Source organism: Rosa rugosa, chromosome 2 (assembly GCF_958449725.1).
Source record: "Rosa rugosa chromosome 2, drRosRugo1.1, whole genome shotgun sequence".
NCBI lineage: Eukaryota > Viridiplantae > Streptophyta > Magnoliopsida > Rosales > Rosaceae > Rosa > Rosa rugosa.
The window spans coordinates 58858729-58875602 of record NC_084821.1 but is presented as its reverse complement, the minus strand read 5'-3'; the positions used below and the strand labels follow the sequence as shown (position 1 = coordinate 58875602).

The 16874-nt window shown below is 37.3% G+C and overlaps 2 protein-coding genes across 2 annotated transcripts; both read left to right on the top strand.

The window, feature by feature from the left end:
• Positions 1-6702: 6702 nt before the first annotated feature.
• LOC133728849 (zinc transporter 1-like) lies at positions 6703-8720 on the top strand. The gene is made up of 3 exons (XM_062156279.1): positions 6703-7345; positions 7637-7786; positions 8247-8720. Exons 1-3 carry the CDS (start codon positions 6737-6739, stop codon positions 8550-8552), a joined length of 1065 nt encoding a protein of 354 aa, XP_062012263.1. The 5' UTR covers positions 6703-6736; the 3' UTR covers positions 8553-8720.
• A 5148-nt stretch (positions 8721-13868) lies between these two features.
• LOC133728848 (uncharacterized) lies at positions 13869-16632 on the top strand. The gene is made up of 3 exons (XM_062156278.1): positions 13869-14113; positions 14874-14983; positions 16165-16632. The coding sequence occupies exons 2-3, from the start codon at positions 14887-14889 to the stop codon at positions 16383-16385; spliced, it is 318 nt and encodes a 105-aa protein (XP_062012262.1). The 5' UTR covers positions 13869-14113; positions 14874-14886; the 3' UTR covers positions 16386-16632.
• The last annotated feature ends 242 nt before the right edge of the window (positions 16633-16874 follow it).

Sequence of the window (16874 nt, the reverse complement as noted above, 5' to 3'; positions counted from 1 at the left end):
AAAAAAAAAAAACATGGTGAGAGTTAGAATTTTACACATTATAGTCTACTGGGAGAATTTCACAAATGGTCACTCAACTATTTGGTCACTCAATTTTTAAATATATCACTTTGGTCACTCAACTATTATTCTGTCAATTACTTTAGTCACCAAAGAGGCATTTTGTCTCATTTTAATCTCTTCTCCCAATCATTCCAATTCATACTTCTCAATTTTTCACAATTGATCGAATGAAAATATCCTTGATATTGTGGCAAATAATTTTTTTTTAATGAAAATAATTAACAGAGTGACTAAACTGAGTAACAGAGTTAAAGTTGAGTGACTAAAGTGATATATTTAAAAAGTGAGTGACCAAAGTGTCGAACAAGTAAAAGTTTAGGGACCATTTGTGATATTCTCCCTAGTCTACACGTAGTATTCATATATATGACGTGTGTCACTGTCACGTTTGAAGTGTCATTATCTTAGGGAAAGAAGATAACTTATATATTTTTTTAGGAAAATTCTTCTATATACTGGCTGTGCAAGTAAATCAGTACATTCATTATATCTCAACCGTTGATAGTTATAGACAAAATTTTTTTTTTAATAACAAAATTTTTTTTTTTTAATAACAAAAAAATGTACATGATGTTATCCAACCGTCTATTCTTGTTTGTGCAAGTGCACTTAATACTTTTTCTTTATAGAATTCTTATAATTTCTCTCCTATAGCCTATATTCACATGACACGTGTAGTAATCTTCATAAAATTTAATCTTGGACAAGATTTTCGACTAATCTCCATCCGCCATTTGTTCTTATCTTCAACTTATATATAAAAATTTTATTGCTACTTTATACTTCATTGATCTTCTACACACAGTCCTCATTTTACGATCTTCATGGCTTTCAAAACCTCATTTTCCAATCAACCACTTTGCCACATTACTCATCACTTCAAGTCTCCAACGGAAGATTTGAGCAAATGGTTATTGTAGAGGCAACAGGAAAATTTAGAAGACCTTGAGCAGATACTAGCTAGCAACAAACTGTCAAGTTGCCACGATCGATAATGGTACATGCATTTCTTCCGATCCACCTAAAGAATGCAGTTCACGATCAAGTGGTGCCCCAAATGTAAAAATACATGGGGAATCGCAGGACAAGTGTCTAAATATCATATGTGTCAAACAGAATCAATGCAAAAAGAGTCATAATATGGTCATTGCAGAAGATGTTTGAGCTCATCTAGTATTCTAGTGTCCACATATCTGATCCATTGCCCAATAAAATGTTGTCTTTCTGGCTAGAATAAACTCAATAAAGGGTCTTCTTCTCATCTAATATTTCTTCACAAAAGCTGTCCCAACATGTAGATTCGATACTTGTATTACATCTTGTTCCAGAAGCATTAGAAGTTCTAACATTAACAGACTCAAAAAAATGTCCGAAGTAACTGCACATTGCCATCTTAGTCACTTGTCAACCCCAAATTCCCTTTCAAACAAACCGACTCCTTTTTCATGTCGTCATATTTACTCTATATGACAATAAAAATGTAATGGACTCCATTATAAATCACAACCTAGGCCAGAGTCTATAGCACTCTTTACCACTCCTTTACTAGCTAGTACTCTCTCCCTCTCTCTCTCTCTCTCCACAACTCTTAAAACCATTACAAATGCACCCTTTATCTTAGCACAGTCTTCTTCTTTCCTATCACTCAATCCCTCAATCAATCAATCTCTTGGTTTCGGCAGAATGCACATGCTTAGGATCTTGAGAAAGCCCAAGTTCTCAAATTCAAGCCGGTTGCAATAGGTTCAATCTTTAAGGGCTACTGCCTTTATAAGCATCGAACTTATTGCAACTAGCTTTGATTTTTGAGTTTGATATCATATAAGTTAAGGGTAAGTAGGGCGTTCGGTAGGTTCAACAAATGGTTCATTTCAACAGCAATATTGCATTCAAAGTTTTCGGCCAATGTAGATTGAGTTCTAGACCTTACAAGGCCATGACCAATAAAATCCAAACTTCAATCCAATCGGACCAAATAACAATTATTATTATACTGGGTTCTTAGCAATGCTAGTCTTTTTTCAGTTTAATTTTAGCTAAAATAGCTAAAAAGTCATTTTAACCAGTTAATTTTAAAATATGTATGCATCAGTTTTATTTATTTTAGCTAGTTCTGAATTTATATTATTTTTTAAATAAATAAATAGTTTAAATGTATGTATAAATTACACAAAATAACTTTAAAAAAATTAAAATAACAAAAAGAATAGAGAGTTTCATCTCGCTTTCTATATTTATGAGCCAAATAACTAAAAGTTAAAATGAGAAAAAAAAAAAAAAAACTAAATATGCTCTTTTTTTTTTTAAATAAGGGCCGGTGTGGCTGCCCTCAAGCCTTCATAAATGAAACCGACGAATACAAGGGGGGGACATTGAGCCTAAACCCCAGATTACAATATGCACCTAGAGTACATCCAGAAAAGAAATCACGAGACGACTCTACTAAACAATTGTATTCCAATTCACACCAACTAGCAAAGAACGCGCTCCAGACGGTTCTATTTGTTTCTCAGCGGTGACACAACGGAAAGATAACTCGATCTGCAACTCTTATACAGCAAAACATAATGTCCATTCTCACAGCTTTCCTATCATGTTGCCACTGGAATCTACATCCAGTGGCACGAAGTCTCACCCTGCCACTAGGAGGCAGCGACCATTTGACAAAGCAAGGAACTCGCCGCCTACCTAGAGCAGACAAGGCACTTTGAGTGCACCCACAGGCAAAAGGCCCGACTATCCCTACACAACAAATGCAGGGACTAATTGCTCGCAAACTGCGCAAAACAACCCAAATACTGCAAACAACTAAACAACTCAAAACAAAAACAGACGAAAAAACAAAACACAAAAGTCCAGCCAAACAGCAAGGCCCAAGCACAAGGGAATGTCCACCCGCGGCTATCTCAACCTAGTGGCGGCGGTATACCTACGAACTGAAAGGGGAGATTTTCCCTCTTCTCTGCTCGCTCTTCCGGTGACAGTGATGGACTTCGGTTTCATCGTGTCCCCGATTTTGCTGCTTCTGGTCATATTGTTTTGATTAGAGGCGCTTTTGTTCGATGGTCGGGGGGACCTGGCGATGGTAATCTGGTCGCAGATGCAAAAGCGGCAAGTAATGGGCTCGAGGCTAGCAATGATGTGAATCTGTCTGGGATTCTATTCGTTGATCCTCATGATGGGAAGGCAGGAAATGGTTGCTAGATTTTGCCGCTTCTGGTCATATTGTTTTGATTGGAGGCGCTTTTGTTCGATGGCCGGGAGGACCTGGCGATGGTAATCTGGTCGCAGATGCGAAAGTGGCAAGTAATGGGCTCGAGGCTAACAACGATGTGAATCTGTCTGGGACTCTATTCGTTGATCCTCATGATGGGAAGGCAGGAAATGGTTTGCCTGTTAGGGTGGCTTGGTCGTCAGCGCCTGACGATGCTTGGACGACCAAGGTTGGTCTTAGCAGCGGTTGGATCGCAGTTAGGCTGGGTCAAGGCGTGTTGGGCGGCAGTAGTGGTAGCGATGCATCTGTGGTCTGGCCGTCTAAGGCTTGGATGTCTTGCTAGCGTTTGTCGACGACGATGGCTGGGATAAGGGCGGCAGTGCTGCGGTGGAAGATATCGATGCCAAAGGTAGGGCTAGTGGCAGTGGCTTTGCTGGGACAGAGTTCCCCATGTCTGCTAGGGTTTTCCCCATTTGGGTTGTGGGCCTTCTTGGGTTGTGGTTTTGGGCCTTTTTGGTCTGTGGATTTTTATTTTTTATTTTAGGTTTGGGCCTGCATTCTTTTTCACGAAAGGATGTTAGGTCTGTTTACTTTTTCAGAGTGGGAAAGATCAACAAGATCCTAGTAGCCTCTTGTTAATTTTATTTGTTTCTTGGGGTTACTTAGGTTCTTGTTTTTGCGCTTAACAAAAAAATGTGGGTGTGCTAGGGGTGTGCTGCGTAGTATGCTTGTGTGAGGGGTGTGCTAGTATAGTGTGCTTTATGTAATGGCTTTTTCTGACAGCCCTAACGGATAAGTCATTATTGTACTGCTTGCTGAATTGCATAATGGATGTCCTTTTCAACTCAAAAAAGTTTATTTAGTTTTAAAAATTAAAATAAATATTCAATGAATATGCACCGAATTATTACATAATTTTTTATAACATTTTGCCGAATTTTTTTAAATTCTTTAATACCATCCGACCAAAATAACCTTCTTGGGTTGTGGTTTTGGGCCTTTTTGGTCTGTGGATTTTTATTTTTTATTTTAGGTTTGGGCCTGCATTCTTTTTCACGAAAGGATGTTAGGTCTGTTTACTTTTTCAGAGTGGGAAAGATCAACAAGATCCTAGTAGCCTCTTGTTAATTTTATTTGTTTCTTGGGGTTACTTAGGTTCTTGTTTTTGCGCTTAACAAAAAAATGTGGGTGTGCTAGGGGTGTGCTGCGTAGTATGCTTGTGTGAGGGGTGTGCTAGTATAGTGTGCTTTATGTAATGGCTTTTTCTGACAGCCCTAACGGATAAGTCATTATTGTACTGCTTGCTGAATTGCATAATGGATGTCCTTTTCAACTCAAAAAAGTTTATTTAGTTTTAAAAATTAAAATAAATATTCAATGAATATGCACCGAATTATTACATAATTTTTTATAACATTTTGCCGAATTTTTTTAAATTCTTTAATACCATCCGACCAAAATAACCTAAACAACAAGTTTGGGATTCGAAAATTTGATGAAGACCAACAAGTTCCACTGAGTTGAGTGTGTTTTGAATGGTCTTAAGTTCTAGTGCCAATCATATCATTGTAATTATTTTAATCACAAAGTCAAAAATAAGATCAAACAATGAAAGAAAATTAAGTGTACGATGTAAATTTGGACCTTCCATCATGAAGTATATGCAAACCCCCTAAAGTTGTCAGGTCACAATGGGTGGAGGTTCTGCACAGCATTGAAGTCCAAGTTCTTGATCTCTCCTTTCTAGTCTAAACTCTAAAGTGGCCAGAATATAGCATAAGAATAAGAGGAAAACTCATATTTTGGAAAATGAAAAGAAGGTATAATTTAATTGATTATTTGCCAGAAATGTTTAGAGATGTCTGCTCCGTCCAATGGCTTTGTGAATTTGTGTTATAGGCTTTTTTGGGTAGAATAAAGACCTTCCCATCTCAACTTTCTCAGTATATATAATAACCATTTAGGTTGGAATAGTGCTGCAAGAACTAGTATAGGATGTGATGCTTTCATTTGCTAGTATTTTTGACGCAACTTCTGACTTCTTTTTTAGTATATATATTGAAGAATAAATCCTGTTTTCTGATAGTAGGTTTTGAAATACCACAAGCTAGTATGCACTGATATTATTTTCTATTGTTTGGTCTAAAATAAATATCTATATTCTAGTGATTGTTCAAACCAAACCAAATTGGCAGATTCTTAGTGGCTTTATAATTATTAGACAACGCAATTCCTTAAACTCGAAAGCAAGAAATTGTGTTATTGAGAGTGTGATGAAGTTTATTTTAAGAAATTTTGTTGGACGTACAGTTTCTACCCTAAAAAAGAGCAAAATGGATAAAGTTGGGGGCACTGTGGCTCAAAGAGAAACACATTGATACAGTGTCAACTCTGTTTCGGTTTCAACTATATCGACACAACCAAAGCTCATTATCTTTATGAAATAGTCAAATTATTAATACAATAAGATAATGATTGTGAAAATTTTGTATTTCATTCTTTACAGTTTTGTAGATGCGGAAAATAGAAAATTGAAAAATTAGTAAGAGGAAACTTAAAGTAAGAAGTAATTTTGATTTTCTAGCAATAATTAAGTATATACAATCATGTGTTTATCTTTCTCATTACATATCAAGTAATCAATCACGGGAAAGAATTACTCAAAGAATACATGTGCATAACGTTGCATCTTATATGAAAAGTTAGTGGGCGATTAAACTCCTCGCCTACAAGTTAGAATTCTTTTCCTAAAATTAACATAACCCAAGCTCTACATTTGAATTCTTGTATGTTTCATGTCTCTAAAATACAATTTCATTGTTCTCATTTTTTTGGAGAAGGAAGTCAAGTTACAGATGCTCTGGCAAACGTCGGTTAAATTTCTTCAGGTTTGGTTTATTGAGATTCAATCCCCCATTTCTTTGTAGACCTTTGTCATTGAGATTAACTTGGCTTACCTTATTTTCGTTTTCTTCACTGAGTTTCATTCATTCAATGGTGCTAAATTTTGTATATAGGTTACTTTGTTTTTTTTTTTTTTTTTTTTTGAAAGGGGTTACTTTGTTTTTTATTCGGTAACATTTTGTTTATGAAACTCCCCCGCCAAAAAAAAAAAAAAGCTCATGCATGCGCCGATCCAAGATGACTTGCTAATTAGTGCTTCAACTTCCCTTTTCTCCTACAACAACAATTACTTTAGTTCCAAGTAGATCCTAGTCATCGTTCGATCATTAAGATTTTAAAGCCTAATTGAATCCCTAACCTTTTTAGTAACACACAATGTCGTCATTTGGCTTCATTAACCACACACTTGGCTATCCCACTTCACCTTTCTAACAATGGAATTCAATTCCATGTCGCCATTTTTACACACAACCCTTTGCTTTCCCAAACCCTCCTACTCATATATACGTAGTAAGCAATAGACCATTTCATCAAACACCTTCTTTACTGAAAGCCATGAGAAAGCTTACTCTATCTTCCACTCTTCTTCTTCTTTTGCTGTTCGTCCCCATCTTGGTTTCTGCAGAATGTACTTGCAGTGATGAATCCCAAGGCCGCGACAAGGGGGAGGCTCTCAAGTTCAAGCTAGTTGCAATAAGTTCAATCCTCATAGCCAGTGCTATTGGTGTCTCTCTCCCAATGTTGGGCAAGAAAATCCCAACTTTGCGTCCTGAAAATGATATTTTCTTCATGATCAAAGCCTTTGCAGCCGGTGTGATACTAGCCACCGGGTTCATCCATGTCTTGCCGGATGCATTTGAAAGCTTAACAAGCCCCTGCCTCAGCCAAAGGCCATGGGGGGATTTCCCGTTCACCGGCTTCATTGCAATGCTTTCGGCTATAGGGACGATGATGATCGACACCTTTGCTACTAGCTATTATAGAAGATCACATTTCAATAAAGCACTGCCAGTGAAAGATGACCAAGAAATGAATGGCGTGCATGATGGTCATGTTCATGTTCATACTCATGCCACACATGGTCACGCCCATGGATCGGACGCGATAGTCTTGGAGGATTCATCGTCTTCTTTCGAGCTCGTCAGGCGACGAATAATATCACAGGTAGAATTGCTTAGCAATTTAGTTGGCTATATTCAATATTTTGGAGGTATATTTTGTTGGGTAGGTTCAATCTGTTCTTTCCTGTTTCCTCTGTTTCTATTAGTATTTATCTGATTCAAGAAACAGAAGCCTACTGACTCCATGAAAAAGGATTCCAGAACTTCTCCTCTATTCTCTTTGGTTTTCATGTTTTATATGATGATGACCAATCTTCATTGGTTATGAACTAAATTCCATTCATTTCTCATATTGTTTATGTGTGCTAATTTCATTTTCTTGGTCTTTTTGTAGGTCCTGGAGCTTGGGATTGTGGTTCATTCTGTAATCATTGGAGTATCTTTAGGTGCCTCTCAGAGTCCCAAGACAATCAAGCCTCTAGTTGCAGCGCTGACATTCCATCAATTTTTTGAAGGCATGGGCCTTGGCGGTTGCATCTGCCAGGTATTTTCAATCTCCTCCGAAGATGATCTATCCAATAATTATCCTATCATTTTAAACATATCATCATCCTTCATATGTGATATGCAAGATTATGATGCAAGAAATCTTTTCTATGCTTACCAACCGTAAGTGTTCTTAGTTCTTACCAATGCACATAGAAATTTTTAGTGCTCAAAAGTGCAGAGACCTTATAGGCTCAACATATTTTGGCCAATATTCGTATGTCTTGCTTATCTTTGTAGGGTCCAATTGTATTTCATGGTACTGTACCCACCTCACTTCAGTCTACAGAGTCTCACATCAGTGATCAGTGCACCATTTGTTGAAAGTCAAAACATTAGTCTCAGTGCAATGGATGTCGTTTCATTCAGTCTGATCCTATGTTTGTATTTCTTAGGTTATTATTGTGTTTATGTCCACAGTTACGTTGTTAAATGCTCAATTTTAATTGTTCGTGCAGGCTAACTTCAAGTCGAAGGCCATTGCAACTATGGTACTTTTCTTCTCCCTCACCACCCCAATTGGAATAGCTGTTGGAATGGGGGTGTCAAGTTTTTACAAGGAGAATAGCAGTGCTGCTCTGACTGTGGAAGGAGCATTCAACTCTGCTTCAGCTGGGATCCTAATCTACATGGCTCTGGTTGACCTTCTAGCAGCTGACTTTATGAATCCTAGAATGCAGAGTAACCTTAGGATCCAGCTTGGGGCTAATCTTTCACTTGTTTTAGGGTCAGGGTGTATGTCTCTCTTGGCCAAATGGGCATGAATGCTTAAATGCAATTAGGGCTAGATGCCTAGATGGATGGTACATGGATTGAAGGGAATATGTCCCCTCTTAGGCTTCTCTATGCATTCTCATTTTGAAATCTTGTGGGGAACTTGGCATTTGCCCATTATGTCACTGAATCAACCCAATGCTTTCACTCGTGTCAAAGTTTAAAGACTTAAAGGCATATAACAGCTATTTTAATTCAATAACATAGGAAAATATATAGCTTAATCTAGTTTAAAATGATAGAGTTGCACATGTTTAGGGTGAAAAGGTTTTAAAATAGGATTCTCCACACTCACAATATATCCCATATTTATATAAGCACCAAAATTATAATTTAATAAAAATGTGAGGAATGTGCGTTCACATCTCATTAAAATGCTCCCAACCGACAATTTATGAGGTCATCATCCAATTATGTCAATATCATTTGTAAAGTAATATCTTTAAAGATTTTATAACTATAAAGTATAAATTCTATAGATCGTCACATATTTGAAGAGACATAAAATTTCAATCCTCCTACGTTTTGTTTTGTGTCAACATAAATCCACTCATAACTTCTAAAATGAATTGTTAGCAAATTCCTTACAATGGACATACCTAACAAAATTTCAGGATGTTTTAGCTTCCTTCAATATCTTATTGAATTTACAAATTATTCTTTATCAATTTTTTCATAAATTTTTTACGTACGGCCACTAGAAAATAATAACATTTTAAAGGAGAAGTCACATATGGCGAACTATATGTATTCAAAATCACACAGTATATATTATTCAAAAATAAATAAATCACACAGTATATATAAAAACGTAGCAGAGTTAATATGTCACACTAGTATGTGACAAGAAAGATGGGATTGGTTGGGTTAAGATTAACTCGGATGGTGCTTGGAAGCATGAGAAGGGTGTTGGAGGTTTTGATGCTATTTTTCATGACTTCAAAGGTTGTGTTCTTGGTGCTTTTGCTTTCAACACTGACATTCCTAGTTCTATAGCGGCGGAGGTTAATTATGGCAGTTATAACGGCTATTGAACTTACTTGGGTAAATGATTGGAAACACATTTGGTTAGATGTTGACTCGTCACTTGTGCTAGACTACCTATGTTCTTCTTTGCTTGTACCTTGGCAACTTCGTATTCGTTGGCTTAATTGTTTAAGTTGCATCTTGAATATGACATTTCGGTCTTCTCATATTTTTCGAAAATGAAATAAAGTAGCGGATGCTTTGGCTAATTACGGTACGTTATTAACTTAACTAATTTGGTGGGATGTGCCTTCTTTTTTTTTATTATATTGTAATAGTGATCTTGTGAGTCTTCCTCAATTTCCATCTTTCTAGTTTGGTCCCCCTCACTTGTTATTCTCTTTTTCTTTGATTAGTCAATCAGTGTTAGGGAGGTTTTTTTGGATAATGAAAATCATTCATTAAGGGACAAGGCCCAAGGAGCCCAGGAATAACTGAGGCCCATAGCTTACAATGAAATGGAGAATAACCTCCACCTAAGAGCAAGTTCACCCGTTGGGTCACCTACTATTCACTGTTTTTTAGTGTATATTTTCATTCTTTAGGTCACGAAATACACTGTGCCCTTGACCCAGAGCACGAAATACACTGTGTAGGTCACCATGGTGACCCAGAACACTGTACAGGGTGACCCAGGGCACGAAATACACTGTGCTCGTGACCCAGAGGGTGAAATTAACACTAAAAAATAGTGAATAGTGGGTGACCTGGTGACCCAACGGGTGAACTTGCTCTTAGTCCACTCCGGACATAGAAACAGAAAAGAAACCCAGAAAGACTAGACAATTACCCATCGCTCCATTGGAGGACGGCAAGGTAATCCATCATTCCTCAACACACGAGTCAAAGATGGTGGTGGCTGGTTAGCCCATCGCAGAGGACCCACCGTCCGAATGGCAAGCGAAGCTTCATTGTGAGCAGCTTTATTCGCTTCACGGGGAACCCAGTCCCAAGAGGAACAATCAAAGAAGGTGCAGCGCCTCCTTATCTTCTCAATGATCGGGTGAATTTTCCAATTTCGACAAATTGGAAGCTTCAAATTCTCAATAACCTCTTTTGCATCAGATTCAAATTTTACCATTTTCAGATTCAATGAGATGGCGATATCAACACCTGAGAGCAAAGCTTCGGATTCAGCTATTGCCGCCGAAAAGCAAGTAGCTGGGATAGCAGAGCCACCAAGGGAGGATCCCAAATGGTCTCTAATGATGACTCCCAGTCCAGCCGAATTCGGGGCTACCCAAGCTGCATCACAGTTAACCTTTGTAAAATTGCTCCTCTGTTTCACTCCTCTTTCAGGAAAAAAAAAAAAAAAGATGGGATTGGTCGGTAGTTGGTTGACTTGACCTGGTTCATACAAACATCGAAGTATCGAACCCACCAATTTGAGGTTCGATGGTTGACTTTGCTCTTTCTCAAGTTGACAATCTCAACGTTCTCTGGGACTTGCTCCAAAGGCCCTTCTTCATTCCAAACAAAAACTACCCATTTTCTCTATCACCTTGATCACACTTTCTCAGTTTGTCAGTTCTCAGAGTCGCAATACCATATTCTAGTCGCCGAGTCCATTAACCTGGTGAGTTTCTCGATCACTGTCTCACTTTGTTTCTGTTAGCATTTTATGAGTTGGGGATTGGATTGTATATATGATTCCTGTTATCTGCTGAATCTGTTGAAATACGAGTTTGTGAAATTTGTCCAAGTTTGCTGAGGAATTGGTGATGAATATTACTAGTATCAATGAACTTCCTAACATTTTATTGGGTGAAATCATTTCTCGACTTGCTTGCTATAAATTAATTTTTCAATGCAAGTGTGTGTCCAAGCGTTGGTGTACTTTCATCTCCGAACCTTATTTCATTGGCCGTTTTCTCCGTGTCCAATTTGATAAACAAATCCCAACAATGGCCACTCTGATAAACATTAGAGGGGAGGAATTACATGACAGAATGTCGTCCTTGTCATCCTCGATGCGGCTAACTCAGTTGTTGAAAAGACTTGTGAGTTTCCACGGTTTCAAAGTAGAGCCAATTGTTGTAGCCACTTATAATGACTTGGTTCTGTGCTGTGCACCTCTTAATAATCAAAGTAATTACTACATCTGCAATCCATACACCATGCAATGGGTGGCTCTGCCTCCCCCACCTACTCAGTTTCCGGTTACAGCAAAAGTAGTGGGAATCATCTGTGATACTCCGTATATATTACAACAAAAGTAGTGGGAATCATCTGTGATACTCCGTATTATAACTACTATAAGGAAGACGAAGGGAAGAGGCAGATCATACAGCTTAATGCGGACTACAAGTGCAAAGTTATCAGACTTCTTAGCTCTTATGAGTATCCTAAGAACTACAAGTGCAAGGTGGAGATCTTCTCTTCCGAGACCGGTGAATGGAGCGAGACAGTTATAATTTCCCATAAACCTTGGTATCATATCTATAGCAGTATTGGTCACAATGGAGTGTTGTATCACTTGTGTCAATCAACTGATTCTAGGACCTGTCTTGCTGGGTTGGATCCTTTCATGATAATGAACAAAATCACGAACAGTACTACTGGCAATGGTGTTGATCATTATAAATGTTGTTATGTAGAAATGGATACAATTGTGGTAGGCGGCTTCAGTGGAGATTACTGTGTTGTCAGTGAACGGTCTCTGCGGATTTCCTACTTTGACTGGGATACATTCAGTGTATATGTTTGGGACTTAAAAAAAGAAGAAGAAGAAGAAGGTCACGCTGAGATGGTCATAGAAGGAACTGGAAAACTGTGTTGGAAACACACGGGGGTTTATTCACTAGACCGAGATATAGCTCCAGATGAATCATCAGTATCAGTGTTTGAGCTGATAGCTATCGATCCAAATAATGATGATATATTGTATCTAAATATTAATGGAGACCTTGTGATGAGCAATATTCAAACAAGAAAGTGGTCAGTGCTAGTTAGAGAGAGTCAAATCATCGATTCTCACTTCTTCCAGTTACAGCTCCCATTGTGGCCAACACCAATTCCTATACTACCGCAGCATGCCAATGGTGGAGGAACTAGCAGGTAGCTAACTAGCGTAAATATTACAACAATTGAAGTACTATATATCTAATTAAACTTCGTATTATCAAAATTATATGGATGATGATAGATGTTGATCAACAGTGATTGTATTTGCTGGTGATTTAAGTGTTTCTTATTGTTGTTTATTGTGTGTGAGGAGCACTTCCAAGTTTGAATTATTATATATGCAATCACCGGATATTTATTCATGTGCTCAATTTATTTACTTCGTCATGATTCATGACCTTTAATTCATACTTGAGAATTGAGATCCAAAACAAATATTTTTTGTTCCTCCAAATATTACAGAATTTACTCGATCTCCTCGGTTCATAACACTTCATTGGCGCCACGTCAAATGTCAAACTCTACTTTCATTCAATCTTCATTCTACAAATATTACAGAATTTACTCGATCTCCTCGGTTCATAACACTTCATTGGCACCACGTCAAAAATTTGGAGAAAAATTAGAAAGTGATATTTTCAAGAAATTGTGTGCTCACAAAATGGTCAAATGCCAAACTCTACTTTCATTCAATCTTCATTCTACAACGATTTTATAGAAATTGATATTTAGAAGAAGCCACACCACCCCCCCCCCCCCCCCCCCCCCCCCAAAAAAAAAAAAACAAAAACAAAAACAATCTGTCCAAAAATTTATCCCGGTGAAAATACAAATAGCTAAAAGTCTAAAACTTATTAATCATCACTTTTGTGTGTGATACTTCATAATTAAGTATAACCATATATATGTCAATTTCTCTCATTGCCGATCCCTCTTGAAAAGGCGATTTTACACGAACATGAAACTTGCTTCTAGGCCAAAAGGCGTACAATATTGTAGAACTAATAAAAATGAGGAATTCACATAGTCGATCATCATGTTAGAGACTTACAGACATGATTGAACAGTAAAATATAATGAAATATGGGAAATTCACATATCATTAAAATACTCCCAAACCACAATTTGGGGGTCATTGACTCATTGTCAAAACATGTCAATGTTATACTTCCAATGTAACATTTTCAGAGATTTCGAAACTCAACTGAAAAATAATTATTTCATCTTTGAATCTAAATATAAGAGTGGTTGAGCATGATTTTTTTACAAGTATGACTACTTCTTTCACTACGGATGCGGGATGCCCGTGCCCGTAATTTTCCCGCAGGCAGATCAGAGTACACTATTGGGCTTGCCCACTACTAGATCTGATGGGGAGCCCAATGCCAAAATTCTCTCTTTTTGGATTTGGCCTCTGAACTCCAGAAGTACAGAGCAATACCAAAAGTGAAGTTGTTGCTTCTGAATTCCAGCACCCGAAAAAAGAAAGAAGCTTTGCTTCTTCGGAGCTATTTCTCGTGCAGAGTATGCAATTTCTGGGTTGTAGAACAGAGAAGCTCGCCATTGACAAGTCAAGTAATTTCTAGGCGACTCAATCTCCGGATCCAGCACTCTCGACTGGGTAAGCTTTCTTTTTAGGCCGCCACCAAGTATTTGATTAAGTGTCTCTGCGAGTTTTGGTCATTCTGGGTCACTTTCATACTATGTTCCCTTGTTCAAAAACAATTTAATTTCGAAGTTTAGTGTCTAGTGTTCACTGGGATTGCTTGTTGAATCGGCTGCGTTGGAAAAGTTTTGGTCTTTACTTGAATATGGATTGATTTCAAGTACTTATCAGAACCCAGTAAAACCCTTTAATTTCTAGTTCACTTAAGCATTGCATAGTAATATTTTACGTTTGTACACCAATGTTATGATCTCTTTTTGGTCTTCTTGTTTATAGGTATTTGATATGATTATTTGTTCCTAGTTCCAAGTTCCAGTGAATACTTAAATTATAATTATGATCATTGAGCATAAAGATTGTTACTTTATCATATTTAGGTACAAATAAAGGAACTGATTCTGAGTTTCAGTTTATATATACCGACTTAATTGCTTGAATTGAAGTATGAATATGTCCTATTAGATGTATCAGTGACTGAACCATAAGGCCGAGATCCTGTGCATGGTTCACAAGAATGATTAATAGCCCTGATAGCAAACTATATATAATCCTGCTCATCGGTTGCTTATGTTAAAGAGCCCAAAATTCATCGAGTCATCGACTATGAATCGCTCTGTGAAATAGCTCTAATATCATCTTGATTTGTTATTTTTTGAAAGGGAATCTTGATTTGTTAATATGTTGATATTGATTATTTTTCTTGTTTATTCTGTAGATTGGAGATATCAATGGCCGGAGTAATAACAAAGTTCGTTACTGCGTCATTGTTTATGTGGATAGTTCCTGTTGCAATATTGTATGGGTATAACAACAATTTGATTCCTGGTAAGACTATTGCGTCAAATAATGCAGCTTTTTGTTATCTTCAATTGTCATATGATGAAATCTTATTGGTTGTCAGAAACTAGTAGTGCTTCTGATCTGTGTCTGTCATACAGTATTAACAAAACTTGGAGCAGCTCTGATAATGCGATTTTTTTTATCTCTATCAAGTCTTTTGAATCTTGCTTCCAACTAATATTACCTCCTCTAAGTTCTCATGAAAAGTTGTGATGATTATGATATTTTGTTTCTTTATACTTTTCTACTCCAATAATATTCATGTAGTGAATGTGTTTTGAATGATGATATGCCAAAAGTCCACAGAAGTAACTAGTGTAAAATACAGTGGTGCCACTGATGTAGGATAGTATTCACAATGTTGGCTTTGCTTTTGATAAGAAATTTGTATGATTTTGTATACTGCAATGGAGAGTCTTTTAATGGGATTGGAGATCGGTTTAGATCTTGTTTTGAAGGAATGGATGGCAATAGGGGTCTGTGGCATTTTCGAAAGAAAATGAAGGCTAGTAGGAAAGAGAGGAGTGCAAGATATCCTATAAGAGGTAGAGAATAGGAATGCTCAGATTCCCACGTAGGACAATAAGGCATCACAGTTTCTCTAAGAAAGATTCAAAGGCTTTTGAAGATAATCTTTGCGACTTATTCTTGACTAAATGAAAAGAGTCTTTTCATATATCTAAGCTTCTTGTCATTTGACCCTTAGGCTGGAGACTAGTGAAACGAAGGTAACTAACATGCAAAACCCAGTACCATGAGAAGACCCATTGGCCACAATTGTAGATTAAGGCAATGCCTCCTTTCGAGAAAGCTGCTCCAATAATATTTGAGAAAGTCATATGTCTTATCTGATATTGATGAAGAAAATTGCTGCTGTGTATTTTTTTGATTGGTGCAAGCCACAAATCTAATGCCAATTGTTCAGAGATCCGTTTTCATGATGATAAAGACGAGTATTAATCAGTTTTTATGGCCCAGGCTGCACTTTCATCCAGAGAAGTGGCCTTTTAGTGGCTACATGGGATCAAATGGATAACTTCTTCACATTTGTTTGTCTTATCTACATTTTCTGTGCCTATATATATATTTTATGTAATATTTCGCGATTTATATCCCTAGGTTTTCCTATCGGTTATCTGATCAAGGATGTTATTCATTCGAAACAGGTTCGAGCGACTTGTCTCCCCATACCCTCACTCTGTTGAGTGGATTCCTTGCTGTTGTTTCTGTCAATATAGTTATTGCATTCTATATATATATGGCAATGAAGGAACCTTCGGATAAACATGAGCCTGATCCTGCATTTCTTGCTGAGGCCAAAGCTAGTGTAAACCAGTCTGCAGCTGACGCTGGCAGCTCTTCCCAATCCTCCAAGAAAGAAGAGTAAAATGCTGATTTTCCGTTTCCAAAGATGCTAGAAAGAGAGCAGAAAAGCATGGTGCAGATTAGATTTAGATTAAGAATCTATTTGAAAACTCCGTTGGTTTTCATTCTGTCATCTGCTGTTAAACCTGAGATACGATACTGATATGAGAACCTTCTTTCTAGAAGAGAATTCACTTGTTAAACCAGATGCTAAGACTTCACCTTTTAGCTTTGAATTAAATGCTAATGTTAAAGGACTTGCACTTGCACTTGCTTTCTCTTAAACTCGGTCATTAAAATTGTGGCTTCAGGCATTTGTATGTAACATTCTTTCGGACTCCGAGAATTGCAGAATGACAGTAAATATGATGGATCAAACTCCAGTGCTAATCAACATCATAGGTCAAGTTAGTCCTATCAATTATATGTTGCAATGCTATCTATCACATTTGTAGTCCACATTTAAGAAAACAATTTGCAGAAGGCCAAGTTTTACAACTATAACTCCAGA

What these genes read in the sequence shown, in the direction of transcription:
- LOC133728849 (XM_062156279.1), top strand. Translation starts at nt 6,737, where the DNA reads ATGAGAAAGCTTACTCTATCTTCCACTCTTCTTCTTCTTTTGCTGTTC. An exon ending in GGCGACGAATAATATCACAG is followed by an intron (nt 7,346 to 7,636) that starts GTAGAATTGCTT and finishes GTCTTTTTGTAG; the next exon opens with GTCCTGGAGCTTGGGATTGT. An exon ending in TTGGCGGTTGCATCTGCCAG is followed by an intron (nt 7,787 to 8,246) that starts GTATTTTCAATC and finishes TTGTTCGTGCAG; the next exon opens with GCTAACTTCAAGTCGAAGGC.
- LOC133728848 (XM_062156278.1), top strand. Translation starts at nt 14,887, where the DNA reads ATGGCCGGAGTAATAACAAAGTTCGTTACTGCGTCATTGTTTATGTGG. An exon ending in TAACAACAATTTGATTCCTG is followed by an intron (nt 14,984 to 16,164) that starts GTAAGACTATTG and finishes CATTCGAAACAG; the next exon opens with GTTCGAGCGACTTGTCTCCC.